The following is a 20,000-nucleotide window of genomic DNA, read 5'->3' on the forward strand; positions in this document are numbered from 1 at the left end:
ATGTGTTTCTAAGCGTATCCTGATGACTGAATGTCTTTCTAAGCGTATCCTGATGACTGAATGTCTTTCTAAGCGTATCCTGATAACTGAATGTGTTTCTTTCTAAGCGTATCCTGATAACTGAATGTGTTTCTAAGCGTATCCTGATGACTGAATGTGTTTCTAAGCGTATCCTGATGACTGAATGTGTTTCTAAGCGTATCCTGATGACTGAATGTCTTTCTAAGCGTATCCTGATGACTGAATGTGTTTCTAAGCGTATCCTGATGACTGAATGTGTTTCTAAGCGTATCCTGATGACTGAATGTGTTTCTAAGCGTATCCTGATGACTGAATGTGTTTCTAAGCGTATCCTGATGACTGAATGTGTTTCTAAGCGTATCCTGATGACTGAATGTGTTTCTTTCTAAGCGTATCCTGATGACTGAATGTGTTTCTTTCTAAGCGTATCCTGATGACTGAATGTGTTTCTAAGCGTATCCTGATGACTGAATGTGTTTCTAAGCGTATCCTGATGACTGAATGTCTTTCTAAGCGTATCCTGATGACTGAATGTCTTTCTAAGCGTATCCTGATGACTGAATGTGTTTCTAAGCGTATCCTGATGACTGAATGTGTTTCTAAGCGTATCCTGATGACTGAATGTGTTTCTAAGCGTATCCTGATGACTGAATGTGTTTCTTTCTAAGCGTATCCTGATGACTGAATGTGTTTCTTTCTAAGCGTATCCTGATGACTGAATGTCTTTCTAAGCGTATCCTGATGACTGAATGTGTTTCTAAGCGTATCCTGATGACTGAATGTGTTTCTAAGCGTATCCTGATGACTGAATGTGTTTCTAAGCGTATCCTGATGACTGAATGTGTTTCTTTCTAAGCGTATCCTGATGACTGAATGTGTTTCTTTCTAAGCGTATCCTGATGACTGAATGTGTTTCTAAGCGTATCCTGATGACTGAATGTCTTTCTTTCTAAGCGTATCCTGATGACTGAATGTCTTTCTAAGCGTATCCTGAGTACTGAATGTGTTTCTAAGCGTATCCTGATGACTGAATGTGTTTCTTTCTAAGCGTATCCTGATGACTGAATGTGTTTCTAAGCGTATCCTGAGTACTGAATGTCTTTCTAAGCGTATCCTGATGACTGAATGTCTTTCTAAGCGTATCCTGATGACTGAATGTCTTTCTAAGCGTATCCTGATGACTGAATGTGTTTCTAAGCGTATCCTGATGACTGAATGTGTTTCTAAGCGTATCCTGATGACTGAATGTGTTTCTTTCTAAGCGTATCCTGATGACTGAATGTGTTTCTAAGCGTATCCTGATGACTGAATGTGTTTCTAAGCGTATCCTGATGACTGAATGTGTTTCTAAGCGTATCCTGATGACTGAATGTCTTTCTAAGCGTATCCTGATGACTGAATGTCTTTCTAAGCGTATCCTGATGACTGAATGTGTTTCTTTCTAAGCGTATCCTGATGACTGAATGTGTTTCTTTCTAAGCGTATCCTGATGACTGAATGTGTTTCTTTCTAAGCGTATCCTGATGACTGAATGTGTTTCTTTCTAAGCGTATCCTGATGACTGAATGTGTTTCTTTCTAAGCGTATCCTGATGACTGAATGTGTTTCTAAGCGTATCCTGATGACTGAATGTGTTTCTAAGCGTATCCTGATGACTGAATGTCTTTCTTTCTAAGCGTATCCTGATGACTGAATGTCTTTCTAAGCGTATCCTGAGTACTGAATGTGTTTCTAAGCGTATCCTGATGACTGAATGTGTTTCTAAGCGTATCCTGATGACTGAATGTGTTTCTAAGCGTATCCTGAGTACTGAATGTCTTTCTAAGCGTATCCTGATGACTGAATGTCTTTCTAAGCGTATCCTGATGACTGAATGTCTTTCTAAGCGTATCCTGATGACTGAATGTGTTTCTTTCTAAGCGTATCCTGATGACTGAATGTGTTTCTAAGCGTATCCTGATGACTGAATGTGTTTCTTTCTAAGCGTATCCTGATGACTGAATGTGTTTCTAAGCGTATCCTGATGACTGAATGTGTTTCTAAGCGTATCCTGATGACTGAATGTGTTTCTTTCTAAGCGTATCCTGATGACTGAATGTGTTTCTAAGCGTATCCTGATGACTGAATGTCTTTCTAAGCGTATCCTGATGACTGAATGTGTTTCTAAGCGTATCCTGATGACTGAATGTCTTTCTAAGCGTATCCTGATGACTGAATGTCTTTCTAAGCGTATCCTGATGACTGAATGTCTTTCTAAGCGTATCCTGATGACTGAATGTCTTTCTAAGCGTATCCTGATGACTGAATGTCTTTCTAAGCGTATCCTGATGACTGAATGTGTTTCTAAGCGTATCCTGATGACTGAATGTCTTTCTAAGCGTATCCTGATGACTGAATGTGTTTCTTTCTAAGCGTATCCTGATGACTGAATGTGTTTCTTTCTAAGCGTATCCTGATGACTGAATGTGTTTCTAAGCGTATCCTGATGACTGAATGTGTTTCTAAGCGTATCCTGATGACTGAATGTGTTTCTAAGCGTATCCTGATGACTGAATGTGTTTCTAAGCGTATCCTGATGACTGAATGTGTTTCTAAGCGTATCCTGATGACTGAATGTCTTTCTAAGCGTATCCTGATGACTGAATGTCTTTCTAAGCGTATCCTGATGACTGAATGTGTTTCTAAGCGTATCCTGATGACTGAATGTGTTTCTTTCTAAGCGTATCCTGATGACTGAATGTGTTTCTTTCTAAGCGTATCCTGATGACTGAATGTCTTTCTAAGCGTATCCTGATGACTGAATGTGTTTCTAAGCGTATCCTGATGACTGAATGTGTTTCTTTCTAAGCGTATCCTGATGACTGAATGTGTTTCTAAGCGTATCCTGATGACTGAATGTGTTTCTAAGCGTATCCTGATGACTGAATGTGTTTCTAAGCGTATCCTGATGACTGAATGTGTTTCTAAGCGTATCCTGATGACTGAATGTCTTTCTAAGCGTATCCTGATGACTGAATGTGTTTCTAAGCGTATCCTGATGACTGAATGTGTTTCTAAGCGTATCCTGATGACTGAATGTGTTTCTTTCTAAGCGTATCCTGATGACTGAATGTGTTTCTTTCTAAGCGTATCCTGATGACTGAATGTGTTTCTTTCTAAGCGTATCCTGATGACTGAATGTGTTTCTTTCTAAGCGTATCCTGATGACTGAATGTCTTTCTAAGCGTATCCTGATGACTGAATGTGTTTCTTTCTAAGCGTATCCTGATGACTGAATGTGTTTCTTTCTAAGCGTATCCTGATGACTGAATGTGTTTCTAAGCGTATCCTGATGACTGAATGTGTTTCTAAGCGTATCCTGATGACTGAATGTGTTTCTTTCTAAGCGTATCCTGATGACTGAATGTGTTTCTTTCTAAGCGTATCCTGATGACTGAATGTGTTTCTAAGCGTATCCTGAGTACTGAATTTCTTTCTAAGCGTATCCTGATGACTGAATGTGTTTCTAAGCGTATCCTGATGACTGAATGTGTTTCTTTCTAAGCGTATCCTGATGACTGAATGTGTTTCTAAGCGTATCCTGATGACTGAATGTGTTTCTTTCTAAGCGTATCCTGATGACTGAATGTCTTTCTAAGCGTATCCTGATGACTGAATGTGTTTCTAAGCGTATCCTGATGACTGAATGTCTTTCTAAGCGTATCCTGATGACTGAATGTGTTTCTTTCTAAGCGTATCCTGATGACTGAATGTGTTTCTAAGCGTATCCTGATGACTGAATGTGTTTCTAAGCGTATCCTGATGACTGATTGTCTTTCTAAGCGTATCCTGATGACTGAATGTGTTTCTAAGCGTATCCTGATGACTGAATGTGTTTCTTTCTAAGCGTATCCTGATGACTGAATGTGTTTCTTTCTAAGCGTATCCTGATGACTGAATGTGTTTCTTTCTAAGCGTATCCTGATGACTGAATGTGTTTCTAAGCGTATCCTGATGACTGAATGTGTTTCTTTCTAAGCGTATCCTGATGACTGAATGTGTTTCTTTCTAAGCGTATCCTGATGACTGAATGTGTTTCTAAGCGTATCCTGATGACTGAATGTGTTTCTAAGCGTATCCTGATGACTGAATGTGTTTCTTTCTAAGCGTATCCTGATGACTGAATGTGTTTCTTTCTAAGCGTATCCTGATGACTGAATGTGTTTCTTTCTAAGCGTATCCTGATGACTGAATGTGTTTCTAAGCGTATCCTGATGACTGAATGTGTTTCTAAGCGTATCCTGATGACTGAATGTCTTTCTAAGCGTATCCTGATGACTGAATGTGTTTCTAAGCGTATCCTGATGACTGAATGTCTTTCTAAGCGTATCCTGATGACTGAATGTCTTTCTAAGCGTATCCTGATGACTGAATGTGTTTCTAAGCGTATCCTGATGACTGAATGTGTTTCTTTCTAAGCGTATCCTGATGACTGAATGTCTTTCTAAGCGTATCCTGATGACTGAATGTGTTTCTAAGCGTATCCTGATGACTGAATGTGTTTCTTTCTAAGCGTATCCTGATGACTGAATGTGTTTCTAAGCGTATCCTGATGACTGAATGTGTTTCTAAGCGTATCCTGATGACTGAATGTGTTTCTAAGCGTATCCTGATGACTGAATGTGTTTCTAAGCGTATCCTGATGACTGAATGTCTTTCTAAGCGTATCCTGATGACTGAATGTGTTTCTAAGCGTATCCTGATGACTGAATGTGTTTCTAAGCGTGTCCTGATGACTGAATGTGTTTCTTTCTAAGCGTATCCTGATGACTGAATGTGTTTCTAAGCGTATCCTGATGACTGAATGTCTTTCTAAGCGTATCCTGATGACTGAATGTGTTTCTTTCTAAGCGTATCCTGATGACTGAATGTGTTTCTTTCTAAGCGTATCCTGATGACTGAATGTGTTTCTAAGCGTATCCTGATGACTGAATGTGTTTCTAAGCGTATCCTGATGACTGAATGTGTTTCTTTCTAAGCGTATCCTGATGACTGAATGTGTTTCTTTCTAAGCGTATCCTGATGACTGAATGTGTTTCTAAGCGTATCCTGAGTACTGAATGTCTTTCTAAGCGTATCCTGATGACTGAATGTGTTTCTAAGCGTATCCTGATGACTGAATGTGTTTCTTTCTAAGCGTATCCTGATGACTGAATGTGTTTCTAAGCGTATCCTGATGACTGAATGTGTTTCTTTCTAAGCGTATCCTGATGACTGAATGTCTTTCTAAGCGTATCCTGATGACTGAATGTCTTTCTAAGCGTATCCTGATGACTGAATGTGTTTCTAAGCGTATCCTGATGACTGAATGTGTTTCTTTCTAAGCGTATCCTGATGACTGAATGTCTTTCTAAGCGTATCCTGATGACTGAATGTGTTTCTAAGCGTATCCTGATGACTGAATGTGTTTCTTTCTAAGCGTATCCTGATGACTGAATGTGTTTCTTTCTAAGCGTATCCTGATGACTGAATGTGTTTCTAAGCGTATCCTGATGACTGAATGTGTTTCTAAGCGTATCCTGATGACTGAATGTGTTTCTAAGCGTATCCTGATGACTGAATGTCTTTCTAAGCGTATCCTGATGACTGAATGTGTTTCTAAGCGTATCCTGATGACTGAATGTGTTTCTTTCTAAGCGTATCCTGATGACTGAATGTGTTTCTTTCTAAGCGTATCCTGATGACTGAATGTGTTTCTTTCTAAGCGTATCCTGATGACTGAATGTGTTTCTAAGCGTATCCTGATGACTGAATGTCTTTCTAAGCGTATCCTGATGACTGAATGTGTTTCTTTCTAAGCGTATCCTGATGACTGAATGTGTTTCTTTCTAAGCGTATCCTGATGACTGAATGTGTTTCTAAGCGTATCCTGATGACTGAATGTGTTTCTAAGCGTATCCTGATGACTGAATGTCTTTCTAAGCGTATCCTGATGACTGAATGTGTTTCTTTCTAAGCGTATCCTGATGACTGAATGTGTTTCTAAGCGTATCCTGAGTACTGAATGTCTTTCTAAGCGTATCCTGATGACTGAATGTGTTTCTAAGCGTATCCTGATGACTGAATGTGTTTCTTTCTAAGCGTATCCTGATGACTGAATGTGTTTCTAAGCGTATCCTGATGACTGAATGTGTTTCTTTCTAAGCGTATCCTGATGACTGAATGTCTTTCTAAGCGTATCCTGATGACTGAATGTGTTTCTAAGCGTATCCTGATGACTGAATGTCTTTCTAAGCGTATCCTGATGACTGAATGTCTTTCTAAGCGTATCCTGATGACTGAATGTCTTTCTAAGCGTATCCTGATGACTGAATGTGTTTCTTTCTAAGCGTATCCTGATGACTGAATGTGTTTCTTTCTAAGCGTATCCTGATGACTGAATGTGTTTCTAAGCGTATCCTGATGACTGAATGTTTTTCTAAGCGTATCCTGATGACTGAACGTCTTTCTAAGCGTATCCTGATGACTGAATGTGTTTCTTAGCGTATCCTGATGACTGAATGTCTTTCTAAGCGTATCCTGATGACTGAATGTGTTTCTAAGCGTATCCTGATGACTGAATGTGTTTCTTTCTAAGCGTATCCTGATGACTGAATGTGTTTCTAAGCGTATCCTGATGACTGAATGTTTTTCTAAGCGTATCCTGATGACTGAACGTCTTTCTAAGCGTATCCTGATGACTGAATGTGTTTCTTAGCGTATCCTGATGACTGAATGTGTTTCTTTCTAAGCGTATCCTGATGACTGAATGTGTTTCTTTCTAAGCGTATCCTGATGACTGAATGTGTTTCTAAGCGTATCCTGATGACTGAATGTTTCTCTTCCTCAGTACTGAGAGTGTCCACCAACGCAGGCCAGTGGAAGGAGCCTGCCAGTAAAGTCACACACTCACTGGTCAACGTCAGGTAAGGACACACACACATTTAGAATGTATTGGTAGTGTTTGTACCAATTTGTGAATAGTGTTGGGGAATACTTTACTTTGCAGAAATATGTATTACACACACACAGATTGTGTCATCCTTTTTGGCTTTTGCCATTTCCTGGTTTACACTTTCAGCTTTTCTTCTTAAATCTTTCAGTTAGAGGAGCTGGTTGAAAATGGGTTTTGACTGGGCTTCATTTGTTTAGAGCTTTCTCATAAGGTGTGTGTTGTGGTGAGGGTAGTTCTAGATAGTAAATGCATGAGGGCAAAAAGGAGTGAGAGCTATATCTCTGTGAAGTTCATTAGTTTGGACTCTCTGTCTCTGTCTCTCTCTGTCTCTCTCTGTCTCTCTCTCTCTCTCTGTCTCTCTCTGTGTCTCTCGCTCTCTCTCTCTCTCTCTCTCTGTCTCTCTGTCTCTCTGTCTCTCTCTCTATCCATCCATCTCTCTCTCTCTCTCTCTCTCTCTCTCTCTCTCTCTATCCATCTCTCTCTCTCTCTCTCTCTCTCTCCCATCTCTCCTCCTCCCCTAGTCCAGAATACCTAATATATGCTGCAGTGTTGGTCCCATCCAGTTTTATATTTCTTCATGTTTAATTATATTGGAAGATAAAGCACAGTTCCATCACAGCAGTGGAGCTCCTCTATAAAAGTCAGTGATTTCCGTATTACTACCTTCTCTCTCACCAATGCTTCCACTAACTCTGTGTTTCTGTGTGTGGGGGTGTTTTCAGGGCCATTATCAACCATTTCAACCCCAAGATTGAGTCCTACGCTGCAGTGAACCACATCTCCCAGCTGTCTGAGGACCAGGTAAACACGCCCCTTATGATGTCACCACACCTCCCTTATGATGTCACAGGACACTCTATTATGAGTGTGACATCAACTTACCTGGTAAAATAAGGGATAAATAAAGCAACGATGTCACAACAAGCCTTTTATGATGTCACAACATGGCTACTTGCGATGTCATAATGGCCCAGGGAAAGCTTTTGCCTTCTTTATGATGTCACAATGGCCATCTGATGACGTCACAATGGCAACAGTGTTTGAATTCAGACTGTGGCTCTTTATGACATCACAATGGAACACATCCCATGAAAGAGTGATATTCGCATTGCACCAGGAGATAGGCTTTTAACCACACTCCATCAGGCAGCATTTAATGAGAGGAGAGATAAATGAAGGGCCAGAAAAGGGAGGAGAGGAAAGAAAGGGAGAAGGTTGTGGCGTATATATGCTTTATTTACCAGCTGATAAGCACAGTGATGGATTCTGTCATTACACAGAGAGAGAGAGAGAGAGAGATGTGGAGAGATTCTGTCATTACACACCCCAATTACCTCTCAGCTGATATCTCCCGGATGTATTCCCAACAAGAGGAGAATACGTTTAAGTCAAATGACGTCAGTGTACACTTTGACCTTTAGATGAGATTTGAATTTCCTCATTACGAGTGACTGTAATGTATTGCAGGTGGTGTGAGTCCCAAATGGCAGAAGTAGTGCACTACAAACAAAATAGGGAGCCATTTAGGACTCCATAGTTTCCTTCTTAGAAGTGTGTGTAAAGTTTTCTCTCCAGACTGCCAGGTCAAGTTGTGGAGGTCTGGTGCTGCTGCAGCGTGTAGTGGGACTGACCCTTACCCAGCCTTCTGACTGAGGGAAATGGGACGTGAGTGGGCGTGCGAGGGGATGGTTTGTTGGTGCAGGAGAGGACAGGTGTGTTCATTAGCCTTTGCTAGCCTGTCTGATTGAGCCAGGTGGTGCTGCAGTAGAGACAGCCTACAGATGGTAACTTCTCTACCTCACTCACTCACTCACTCACTCACTCACTCACTCACTCACTCACTCACTCACTCACTCACTCACTCACTCACTCACTCACTGTCTGTCACACCACCTCCTCTCTTTCCCTCTCCTTTTTATGGCTCCTCTTCCTTCCTCCCTTTCCTCCTCTCTCTTCTCCCTCTCCCCTCTCCTATGGCTCTCTCCTCCTCTGGCTCTCTACTCCCTCTCCTCTCCTCTTCTCCCTCTCCTCCCTCTCCTCTCCTCCCTCTCCTCTTCTCCCTCTCTCTTCTCTCTCCTCCTCCTCTCTCTCTCTCCTCTCTCTCTTCTCTCTCCTCCCTCTCTCTTCTCCCTCTCCTCTCCTCTCTCTTCTCCCTCTCCTCTCCTCCTCTCTCTCCTCTCCTCCTCTCTCTTCTCTCTGTTCTCCTCTCTCTTTCTCCCTCTCCTCCTCTCTCTTCTGTTCTCCTCTCTCTCTCTCTCTTCTCCCTCTCATCCTCTCTCTCTCTTTCTCCCTCTCCTCCTCTCTTAATAAGGCGTGAAACCTCTCCTCCATCTCCTTCCTCTCTTGGCATTTCTCTCCCTCTCCTCTCCATCCCTCCATCTCCCCAGTGGTGACAGTAGATGAATAGCACCCTGAACACACAGCATTCAAATGAACCAGCTTCACTGTAATAGACATCCCTATATCTCATCCTACACACACACACACACACACACACACACACACACACACACACACACAATTTTGTTGTATTGCTATACTTGTGGGGAATTGATTCCCATCCAAAATCCTAACCACTAACCCTAAAAATCAAATCAAATCAAATGTATTTATATAGCCCTTCTTACATCAGCTGATATCACAAAGTGCTGTACAGAAACCCAGCCTAAAACCCCCAAACAGCAAGCAATGCAGGTGTAGAAGCACGGTGGCTAGGAAAAACTCCCTAGAAAGGCCAAAACCTAGGAAGAAACCTAGAGAGGAACCAGGCTATGAGGGGTGGCCAGTCCTCTTCTGGCTGTGCCGGGTGGATATTATAACAGCACATGGCCTAGATGTTCAAATGTTCATAAATGACCAGCATTGTCAAATAATAATAATCATAGTAGTTGTTGAGGGTGCAACAAGTCAGTAACACAAGAGTAAGTGTCAGTTGGCTTTTTCATAGCCGATCTTTGAGAGGATCTCTACCGCTCCTGCTGTCTCTACAGAGTTGAAAACAGCAGGTCTGGGACAGGTACCACATCCGGTGAATAGATCAGGGTTCCAGCAGGTCTGGGACAACAGGTCTGGGACAGGTAGCACGTCCGGTGAACAGGTCAGGATTCCATAGCTGCAGGCAGAACAGTTGGAACTGGAGCAGCAGCACGGCCAGGTGAACTGGGGACAGCAAGGAGTCATCAAGCCAGGTAGTCCTGAGGCATGGTCCTAGGGCTCAGGTCCTCCGAGAGAGCGAAAGAAAGAGAAAGAGAGAATTAGAGAGAGCATATTTCAATTCACACAGGACACCGGAAAAGACAAGAGAAATACTCCAGATGTGACAGACTGACCCTAGCTCCCCGACACTTGAACTACTGCAGCATAAATACTGGAGGCTGAGACAGGAGGGGTCAGGAGACACTGTGGCCCCATCCGATGAAACCCCCGGACAGGGCCAAACAGGTAGGATATAACCCCACCCACTTTGCCAAAGCACAGCCTCCACACCACTGGAGGGATATTTCCAACCACCAACACACCCTCCCGGGACAAGGCCAAGTACAGCCCACAAAGATCTAAATCTAACCTTAACCCCTAACCCTTAAATCTAACACTAATTGTAACCCTAAACCTGTGTCTGATGAGCTATAAGAAGTTTGTTCATGGATATTTATCATTTATTTTAAGTTATCACTCCAGTTTTACTTGGTGTTATCACTGTTCCCTTCTTGTCCGAATTTCCTGTTTTTACTGAGGACTGGGGTGTTGTCTTACAGAACTCTACATGCAGGGTTTCAATGGGGTGTTGTCTTACAGAACTCTACATGCAGGGTTTCAATGGGGTGTTGTCTTACAGAACTCTACATGCAGGGTTTCAATGGGGTGTTGTCTTACAGAACTCCACATGCAGGGTTTCAATGGGGTGTTGTCTTACAGAACTCTACATGCAGGGTTTCAATGGGGTGTTGTCCTACAGAACTCTACATGCAGGGTTTCAATGGGGTGTTGTCCTACAGAACTCTACATGCAGTGTTTCAATGTTGTTTTGCAAGTGGACCCCACACCTCGCTGCCACGAAGTGCAATTGGTTCAATGACACATTCAATTAGGCTGGACAAAGTTGAATTACTGTTTAACAGATGCCCCGCCTCACTTTTCTCCACAACCTGAAGAAAAAAATCAATCCAATGTCCGCTCTCCCAGATGCCCAACAGACCAATCAGACTCCGATCACCCGCTGGGATCATGTTCCAGCCTCGGATTGGACAGTGAAACACGCTCTCCCACCTGCATGCGACGTGCAGATGTTTCATTTCTCTCTCATGCCGTCATGGCTGAAGCCAGCGCAAATTCCTACTATTTATGTGTCCGGGTTAAACGTGGGACGTCCCTCATTATAAACAAACAGTCGGTTAAATTCATGGTTTTAACGTCATTTTCAGTTCTATTACAAGTGATTTAACAGACGAAACAACAATGTGATTGAACCAGTTGACTGGCCAGAGATCAGGACATTCATCAGCGAAGACGCAGTGCAAGCCGATGGTATTTTGGACGACCAAATTGAAGTCAAAATGATTGATGAATTCGAAGTGTGTCAGCTGTGTGGTGATGTGTGATTCATAACTTCCATTTTACCGGTACTACCTAGTCGTAGGCCAACCGATAACACCACGACGGAATGGGTTTGAAGTGATGACGCGCCGCGGAGAACAGCTAGCTTGTCCAGCGGCACGCCAGAGGCACGTACACACAGTGCAGATCAGCTGCTCGTTGGCAGCCAGACGAGACAGTCGAAGGAGGATGCACTGAGCAAAGTTACTGGGCTCGAATTTAGTCACGCTTTCTCTATATAGATTGATGCATCTATTTGTGCATGTTATGAACATTTATTTTAATTTTAATGATGGTAGGTTATACTCTGGCTGGATTTATGTATTTTTTTCCAATGCTACCTTAATTTGGCAGACCTAACTTGATTGACCCTGTTTCTACAAGGCCTAGTCTACGGGAGGCCTAACCATATTTGTATGAATATTTTGTTAAAGCCTCGGCTACAGCGACGCATCCAGTTAATGATCTCATTATTATGCATCAACATTTTCATTTGATTACAATTATTTATTGTCAATCATTGTTGAATTTGTTAGGCTTTACAATTAATTCGATTAATGAACCGATAATACATTCATTCATTGCTACTTTTGAATATGATCGAATATTGCTTTCTAGAATACATTCTATGTGAATAATGTTCATTAATGTTGTGTATTAATAATAGTAATCTGAAAATCAGTCTGAAAGGTAATATTTCTCCTGTTGTTCATGTCCATATAGCCTAGGACAATGTGGTAAAGTACTGTTATTCCTTATCCACCTAAAGTGGATTTTAATTTTTTTATTCATTTATTTTTTCCGCTCACTAGCCTCACTTTTCTGGGAGGGGGGAATCCATTAAACACTTAATCAATTTTGTCGGTCCTAAGTAATTGTAGTAGTATTAAGTGTACTCTATATATTTTGTACCAATTGAGAACTTTGGTCTAATTCCCTGAGATCTGGATCTTCTCTAGAAAATCATTATTTTAGTATTTTTGGGGTTTACTGCCAGACCGCAGGTCTCACATTGCAACCCTGGCGAAGGCCCCGACCCCGGTTAAAGAATTCTGTTATTTTCTTGCCAATTTTAACGCTGCACGTATTGCCAGTATACATATGATTTAATTATGTCATATTTTTTACCCCCTACACCACTTTCAATAACTTTGTAGAACAGTCCTGTATGCCAAATAGAATCAAATACTTTTTGGATGTCGATAAAACAAGCGTATATTTTGGTATTATTTTGGAGGACACGTTTATCTATCAGGGGTCTGATATCCTTGCGTTTGATAAATTCGAATAAACACATGCTTCTTATCTCCCTCCCTCTCTCCATAAGAGGATCACACACACACACACACACACACACACACCATTAATATCAGTGTTGTCATTGTAGGGAGAGAAGTGAAGAGAGACTGAGATAGAGAGAGAGGTACTGTAGATGAATATTTCAGTAGTTTACCATCAGATGTAGAAGTAAAAACAACAGCACTTTCCCTGGTGGTAACATTTATCAGGACAAAGGAGAAGAAACATGTCTATTGCTCCAGTCCCGGTTTCACATTTCATGTCTCTGGGAGAATCAAGACTCATGTTTTTCACTGTGTGTTTGAAATTGTTTTAGTGTTTTTGCAAACTGGGTTGTGTGTGTTTGTTGAGTGCTTCCGTGTGTTGAATATTTTTTGTGTGTGTTTGTTGAGTGCTTCCGTGTGTTTAATATTTTTTGTGTGTGTTTGTTGAGTGCCTCTCTCTCCTCTCAGCATGATAAAGGGGTTTGTTCATGCGTCTTTGTGCGTTCTTCACAGCTGGCTGAAAACATGTTGTTCCTTGTCAAATAACTATTTTGGTTCTCTGTGCGTGTGAGACAGAGAGATGTGAGACAGAGAGAGAGATGTGAGACAGAGAGAGAGAGATGTGAGACAGACACAGAGAGAGAGATGTGAGAGACAGAGAGAGAGATGTGAGAGACAGAGAGAGAGATGAGAGAGATGTGTGGAGAACCAGTGGAGAATTGTTCCAGACATCTTCTCCTCTTCTCTCTCTTAGAGAGACTTCTCCTCTATTCCAGTTTACTGTATCTATTCCCCTTACTTGTTTGAAAGGATAGACAGATCACTGTTAAACTAGTGCAGCAGAGAGGTAAGGATAGACAGATCACTGTTAAATGAGTGCAGCAGAGGAAAGGATAGACAGATCACTGTTAAACTAGTGCAGCAGAGGAAAGGATAGACAGATCACTGTTAAACTAGTGCAGCAGAGAGGTAAGGATAGACAGATCACTGTTAAACTAGTGCAGCAGAGGAAAGGATAGACAGATCACTGTTAAATGAGTGCAGCAGAGAGGTAAGGATAGACAGATCACTGTTAAACTAGTGCAGCAGAGAGGAAAGGATAGACAGATCACTGTTAAACTAGTGCAGCAGAGAGGTAAGGATAGACAGATCACTGTTAAACTAGTGCAGCAGAGAGGAAAGGATAGACAGATCACTGTTAAACTAGTGCAGCAGAGAGGAAAGGATAGACAGATCACTGTTAAACTAGTGCAGCAGAGAGGAAAGGATAGACAGATCACTGTTAAACTAGTGCAGCAGAGAGGAAAGGATAGACAGATCACTGTTAAACTAGTGCAGCAGAGAGGAAAGGATAGACAGATCACTGTTAAACTAGTGCAGCAGAGAGGTAAGGATAGACAGATCACTGTTAAACTAGTGCAGCAGAGAGGAAAGGATAGACAGATCACTGTTAAACTAGTGCAGCAGAGAGGAAAGGATAGACAGATCACTGTTAAACTAGTGCAGCAGAGAGGAAAGGATAGACAGATCACTGTTAAACTAGTGCAGCAGAGAGGTAAGGATAGACAGATCACTGTTAAACTAGTGCAGCAGAGAGGAAAGGATAGACAGATCACTGTTAAACTAGTGCAGCAGAGGAAAGGATAGACAGATCACTGTTAAACTAGTGCAGCAGAGAGGAAAGGATAGACAGATCACTGTTAAACTAGTGCAGCAGAGAGGAAAGGATAGACAGATCACTGTTAAACTAGTGCAGCAGAGAGGAAAGGATAGACAGATCACTGTTAAACTAGTGCAGCAGAGAGGAAAGGATAGACAGATCACTGTTAAACTAGTGCAGCAGAGAGGAAAGGATAGACAGATCACTGTTAAACTAGTGCAGCAGAGAGGTAAGGATAGACAGATCACTGTTAAACTAGTGCAGCAGAGAGGAAAGGATAGACAGATCACTGTTAAACTAGTGCAGCAGAGAGGAAAGGATAGACAGATCACTGTTAAACTAGTGCAGCAGAGAGGAAAGGATAGACAGATCACTGTTAAACTAGTGCAGCAGAGAGGAAAGGATAGACAGATCACTGTTAAACTAGTGCAGCAGAGAGGAAAGGATAGACAGATCACTGTTAAATGAGTGCAGCAGAGAGGGGAGGATAGACAGATCACTGTTAAACTAGTGCAGCAGAGAGGTAAGGATAGACTGATCACTGTTAAACTAGTGCAGCAGAGGAAAGGATAGACAGATCACTGTTAAACTAGTGCAGCAGAGAGGAAAGGATAGACAGATCACTGTTAAACTAGTGCAGCAGAGGAAAGGATAGACAGATCACTGTTAAACTAGTGCAGCAGAGAGGAAAGGATAGACAGATCACTGTTAAACTAGTGCAGCAGAGAGGGGAGGATAGACAGATCACTGTTAAACGAGTGCAGCAGAGAGGGGAGGATAGACAGATCAGTGTTAAACGAGTGCAGCAGAGAGGGGAAGATAGACAGATCAGTGTTAAACGAGTGCAGCAGAGAGAACTAATGGGCTGTGGATCTGGGAAGAGAAAGAATCAAATAAATGAAAAACGAATATGATAATTAACAGGATACAGCAGGGTAGCCTCTCTCTGCTCTCCATCCTTCTCTCTCCTTCTTTCTCAAATTCAAGCTGTTTTATTGGTATGAAAAACATTGCGGCAATATTGCCATGCAGCAATGTATACAATATATATTGTAATACAATAATATATATTGTAATAAAATCTCTCTCGCTCCTCTCATTTCCTCTTCCCATCTCTCCTCCCCCTCTCTCTTCCCCTTTCTCCCCCCCTCTCTCTCGCCCATCTCTCTCCTCCATTATCTCTTCATCTCTCTCTCTCTCATTTCCTTTTCCCATCTCTCTCCTTCCCCTCTTTCTCCCCCCTCTCTCTCTTTCTCCCCCCCTCGCTCTTTCTTCCCCTACCATTTTCTCTCTCTCTCTTCCCTTACCATTCTCTCTCTTCCCCTACCATTCTCTCTATTTCCCTACCATTCTCTCTCTTCCCCTACCATTCTCTCTCTTCCCCTACCATTCTCTCTCTTCCCCTACCATTCTCTCTCTTCCCCTACCATTCTCTCTCTTTCCCTACCATTCTCTCTCTTCCCCTACCATTCTCTCTCTTCCCCTACCATTCTCTCTCTTCCCCTACCATTCTCTCTCTCTCTCTTCCCCTACCATTCTCTCTCTTTCCCCTACCATTCTCTCTCTTCCCCTACCATTCTCTCTCTTCCCCTACCATTCTCTCTCTCTCCTCCATTATCTCTTCATCTCTCTCTTCCCCTACCATTCTCTCTCTCTCTTCCATTATCTCTTCATCTCTCTCTCTTCCTACCATTCCCTTTCTCCCCCCCTCTCTCTCGCCCATCTCTCTCCTCCATTATCTCTTCATCTCTCTCTCTCTCGTTTCCTTTTCCCATCTCTCTCCTTCCCCTCTTTCTCCCCCCTCTCTCTCTTTCTCCCCCCCTCGCTCTTTCTTCCCCTACCATTTTCTCTCTCTCTTCCCCTACCATTTTCTCTCTCTCTCTTCCCCTACCATTCTCTCTCTCTCTCTTCCCCTACCATTCTCTCTCTTCCCCTACCATTCTCTCTCTTCCCCTACCATTCTCTCTCTTCCCCTACCATTCCCTCTCTCTTCCCCTACCATTCTCTCTCTCTCCTCCATTATCTCTTCATCTCTCTCTCTTCCTACCATTCCCTTTCTCCCTTGTTTCCTCTTCCCATCTCTCTCCTCCCCTCTATCTTCCTCTTTTTCTCCCCTCTCTTTCCCTACCGTTCTCTCTCTCTCCCCCTCTTCCCATCTCTCTCCTCTATACCTCATCTCTCTCTATATCTATTTCAAAATGCCCCCCCCCTCCCCCTGTAGGTATTGGAGGTGGTTCGGTCCAACTACGACACATTGACCCTGAAGCTGCAGGATGGTCTGGACCAGTTTGAGAGATACTCTGAACAACCCAAGGAGGCTGCCTTCTTTAAAGACCTGGTGAGAGGGAACAGTATAAACACACACACACAGTACATGGGACATGATACATGCTTGTATTGGTAAAGTTTGTGTCTCACTCATAGTCCTGCACAGTTAGTTGAATTCACATCAAATCGTCAAAAATATTGACATATTTTGAAAGGCCACTGTAGCGTCAGTTTTTGTAATTGACTCTGTCGTCTCCCTGACCTCTTGTGACTGCTTCCCTCACACCAAGCCCCGCCCCCTGTCAATCAAGCAGCACAGTTCTTCCTCGCTGTTAGATTCACTATTAGTTTGCTGTTCTGTTGGGTTCACTATTAGTTTGCTGTTCTGTTGGGTTCACCATTAGTTTGCTGTTCTGTTGGGTTCACTCTTAGTTTGCTGTTCTGTTGGGTTCACTCTTAGTTTGCTGTTCTGTTGGGTTCACTCTTAGTTTGCTGTTCTGTTGGGTTCACTCTTAGTTTGCTGTTCTGTTGGGTTCACTCTTAGTTTGCTGTTCTGTTGGGTTCACCATTAGTTTGCTGTTCTGTTGGGTTCACTATTAGTTTGCTGTTCTGTTGGGTTCACTATTAGTTTGCTGTTCTGTTGGGTTCACTGTTAGTTTGCTGTTCTGTTGGGTTCACTATTAGTTTGCTGTTCTGTTGGGTTCACTGTTAGTTTGCTGTTCTGTTGGGTTCACTATTAGTTTGCTGTTCTGTTGGGTTCACCATTAGTTTGCTGTTCTGTTAGGTTCACCATTAGTTTGCTGTTCTGTTGGGTTCACTATTAGTTTGCTGTTCTGTTGGGTTCACTATTAGTTTGCTGTTCTGTTGGGTTCACCATTAGTTTGCTGTTCTGTTGGGTTCACTATTAGTTTGCTGTTCTGTTGGGTTCACCATTAGTTTGCTGTTCTGTTGGGTTCACCATTAGTTTGCTGTTCTGTTGGGTTCACTATTAGTTTGCTGTTCTGTTGGGTTCACCATTAGTTTGCTGTTCTGTTGGGTTCACTATTAGTTTGCTGTTCTGTTGGGTTCACTATTAGTTTGCTGTTCTGTTAGGTTCACTGTTAGTTTGCTGTTCTGTTGGGTTCACTATTAGTTTGCTGTTCTGTTGGGTTCACCATTAGTTTGCTGTTCTGTTGGGTTCACTCTTAGTTAGCTGTTCTGTTGGGTTCACTATTAGTTTGCTGTTCTGTTGGGTTCACTATTAGTTTGCTGTTCTGTTGGGTTCACTATTAGTTTGCTGTTCTGTTGGGTTCACTCTTAGTTAGCTGTTCTGTTGGGTTCACCATTAGTTTGCTGTTCTGTTGGGTTCACCATTAGTTTGCTGTTCTGTTGGGTTCACTATTAGTTTGCTGTTCTGTTGGGTTCACTATTAGTTTGCTGTTCTGTTGGGTTCACCATTAGTTTGCTGTTCTGTTGGGTTCACTCTTAGTTTGCTGTTCTGTTGGGTTCACTATTAGTTTGCTGTTCTGTTGGGTTCACTATTAGTTTGCTGTTCTGTTGGGTTCACTATTAGTTTGCTGTTCTGTTAGGTTCACCATTAGTTTGCTGTTCTGTTGGGTTCACTATTAGTTTGCTGTTCTGTTGGGTTCACTATTAGTTTGCTGTTCTGTTGGGTTCACTATTAGTTTGCTGTTCTGTTGGGTTCACCATTAGTTTGCTGTTCTGTTGGGTTCACTCTTAGTTTGCTGTTCTGTTGGGTTCACTCTTAGTTTGCTGTTCTGTTGGGTTCACTCTTAGTTTGCTGTTCTGTTGGGTTCACCATTAGTTTGCTGTTCTGTTGGGTTCACTCTTAGTTTGCTGTTCTGTTGGGTTCACCATTAGTTTGCTGTTCTGTTGGGTTCACCATTAGTTTGCTGTTCTGTTGGGTTCACTATTAGTTTGCTGTTCTGTTGGGTTCACTATTAGTTTGCTGTTCTGTTGGGTTCACTATTAGTTTGCTGTTCTGTTGGGTTCACTGTTAGTTTGCTGTTCTGTTGGGTTCACTGTTAGTTTGCTGTTCTGTTGGGTTCACCATTAGTTTGCTGTTCTGTTGGGTTCACTATTAGTTTGCTGTTCTGTTGGGTTCACCATTAGTTTGCTGTTCTGTTGGGTTCACCATTAGTTTGCTGTTCTGTTGGGTTCACTATTAGTTTGCTGTTCTGTTGGGTTCACTATTAGTTTGCTGTTCTGTTGGGTTCACCATTAGTTTGCTGTTCTGTTAGGTTCACTATTAGTTTGCTGTTCTGTTGGGTTCACTATTAGTTTGTTGTTCTGTTGGGTTCACTATTAGTTTGCTGTTCTGTTGGGTTCACCATTAGTTTGCTGTTCTGTTAGGTTCACTGTTAGTTTGTTGTTCTGTTGGGTTCACTGTTAGTTTGCTGTTCTGTTGGGTTCACCGTTAGTTTGCTGTTCTGTTGGGTTCACCATTAGTTTGCTGTTCTGTTGGGTTCACTATTAGTTTGCTGTTCTGTTGGGTTCACCGTTAGTTTGCTGTTCTGTTGGGTTCACTCTTAGTTTGCTGTTCTGTTGGGTTCACTATTAGTTTGCTGTTCTGTTGGGTTCACTATTAGTTTGCTGTTCTGTTGGGTTCACTATTAGTTTGCTGTTCTGTTAGGTTCACTATTAGTTTGCTGTTCTGTTGGGTTCACTATTAGTTTGCTGTTCTGTTGGGTTCACTATTAGTTTGCTGTTCTGTTGGGTTCACTATTAGTTTGCTGTTCTGTTGGGTTCACCATTAGTTTGCTGTTCTGTTAGGTTCACTATTAGTTTGCTGTTCTGTTGGGTTCACTATTAGTTTGCTGTTCTGTTGGGTTCACCATTAGTTTGCTGTTCTGTTGGGTTCACTATTAGTTTGCTGTTCTGTTGGGTTCACCATTAGTTTGCTGTTCTGTTGGGTTCACTATTAGTTTGCTGTTCTGTTGGGTTCACCGTTAGTTTGCTGTTCTGTTGGGTTCACTCTTAGTTTGCTGTTCTGTTGGGTTCACTATTAGTTTGCTGTTCTGTTGGGTTCACTATTAGTTTGCTGTTCTGTTGGGTTCACTATTAGTTTGCTGTTCTGTTGGGTTCACCATTAGTTTGCTGTTCTGTTAGGTTCACTATTAGTTTGCTGTTCTGTTGGGTTCACTATTAGTTTGCTGTTCTGTTGGGTTCACCATTAGTTTGCTGTTCTGTTAGGTTCACTATT

The 20,000-nt window shown here is 42.2% G+C and overlaps 1 protein-coding gene across 3 annotated transcripts in view; it reads left to right on the forward strand.

The window, feature by feature from the left end:
• Positions 1-20,000, forward strand: part of armh3 (armadillo like helical domain containing 3) — an 83,831-nt gene that overhangs the window by 61,574 nt on the left and 2,257 nt on the right. For all 3 annotated transcript variants that reach the window (XM_045690912.1, XM_045690911.1, XM_045690910.1), the window contains exons 23-25: positions 6,890-6,965; positions 7,717-7,795; positions 16,752-16,868. In XM_045690912.1, coding sequence (XP_045546868.1) covers positions 6,890-6,965; positions 7,717-7,795; positions 16,752-16,868 — 272 coding nt within the window. The remainder of the gene's footprint in view (positions 1-6,889; positions 6,966-7,716; positions 7,796-16,751; positions 16,869-20,000) is intronic.

Source organism: Salmo salar, chromosome ssa12 (assembly GCF_905237065.1).
Source record: "Salmo salar chromosome ssa12, Ssal_v3.1, whole genome shotgun sequence".
Classification (NCBI taxonomy): Eukaryota; Metazoa; Chordata; class Actinopteri; order Salmoniformes; family Salmonidae; genus Salmo; species Salmo salar.